We start from the raw sequence: 889 nt of genomic DNA on the forward strand, positions 1-889 counted from the left end.
GCATGAAAGGTATTTTTCAAAAATCCATAATAGGGGCACTTTAAATGTTGTTAATAGATTGGAAAATGGAAATGCAATGTTTTTAGCTTGATTATTTTTCACTAAAGTTGTACATTTTCTTTCAGACGCAACTACTCTGAGATTGAGCTACTCTTTCAGCTTCTGAGAGCCTTCACTGGTCGCTTCCTGTGCAACATGACCTTCCTGAAGGAATACATGGAGGAGGAAATCCCAAAGAACTACAGCATCACACACAAACGAGCGCTCTTCTTCCGCTTCGTGGAGTTCAATGACCCACACTTCAATGATGAGCTCAAGGCAAAGGTGAGGTTATACCATTTGTACACCTGTGTATGAGTATTAACATGTTAAGAAGAAACTCCCATGGATTTTGCCTTTGTGGTGACCTCATATTTTTGATTAAAAGCTACCACGAGTGTGACTGATGCCATGACATGGACATCCATGGTCAGCATTATAAATTCCACCTTTGCGGTACATTTCTGTTGAGAGTGGCACAGCGTCACGCTTTCTTAACGCTGACCATCTAATGCGGCTAACAACCAGCCCCTGCTGAATATGTATGCTCAGGAGAGGAGGGCGACAGGGACTGGTCGTGCATGACACACTCGGTTCTCAAAGGCACGTATTCACAGTCAACCGAAGTCTTTGAAGAACGCTAATGAATATTTATCTCCAGATTACTCTAATAGCCATTGCTCATACGCTGTGGGTTTGCCTTTAATCAGCCCTGGAGAAGATGGGTAAACGTAGATGATGGAGCAGGGCTCAAAACAAAGACTGTTTTCTGCTAGCTCGGATGTGTCAGTAGTTTAGATTAGTTTTTTTGGGTGACATTTTCACTGTCACAGGCAAAAAAAAAAAAAAA

General features: G+C 42.1%; 1 protein-coding gene across 1 annotated transcript in view; it reads left to right on the forward strand.

The window, feature by feature from the left end:
- Window positions 1-107: 107 nt before the first annotated feature.
- Window positions 108-889, forward strand: part of LOC107578478 (transformation/transcription domain-associated protein-like) — a gene marked incomplete at its 5' end in the record, with an annotated part of 6009 nt that continues 5227 nt past the window's right edge. The window contains one exon of the mRNA XM_016264431.1: window positions 108-324. Coding sequence (XP_016119917.1) covers window positions 108-324 — 217 coding nt within the window. The remainder of the gene's footprint in view (window positions 325-889) is intronic.

The sequence above is a fragment of the Sinocyclocheilus grahami genome, unplaced genomic scaffold (assembly GCF_001515645.1).
Source record: "Sinocyclocheilus grahami isolate Dianchi unplaced genomic scaffold, SAMN03320097.WGS_v1.1 scaffold10437.1, whole genome shotgun sequence".
Classification (NCBI taxonomy): domain Eukaryota; kingdom Metazoa; phylum Chordata; class Actinopteri; order Cypriniformes; family Cyprinidae; genus Sinocyclocheilus; species Sinocyclocheilus grahami.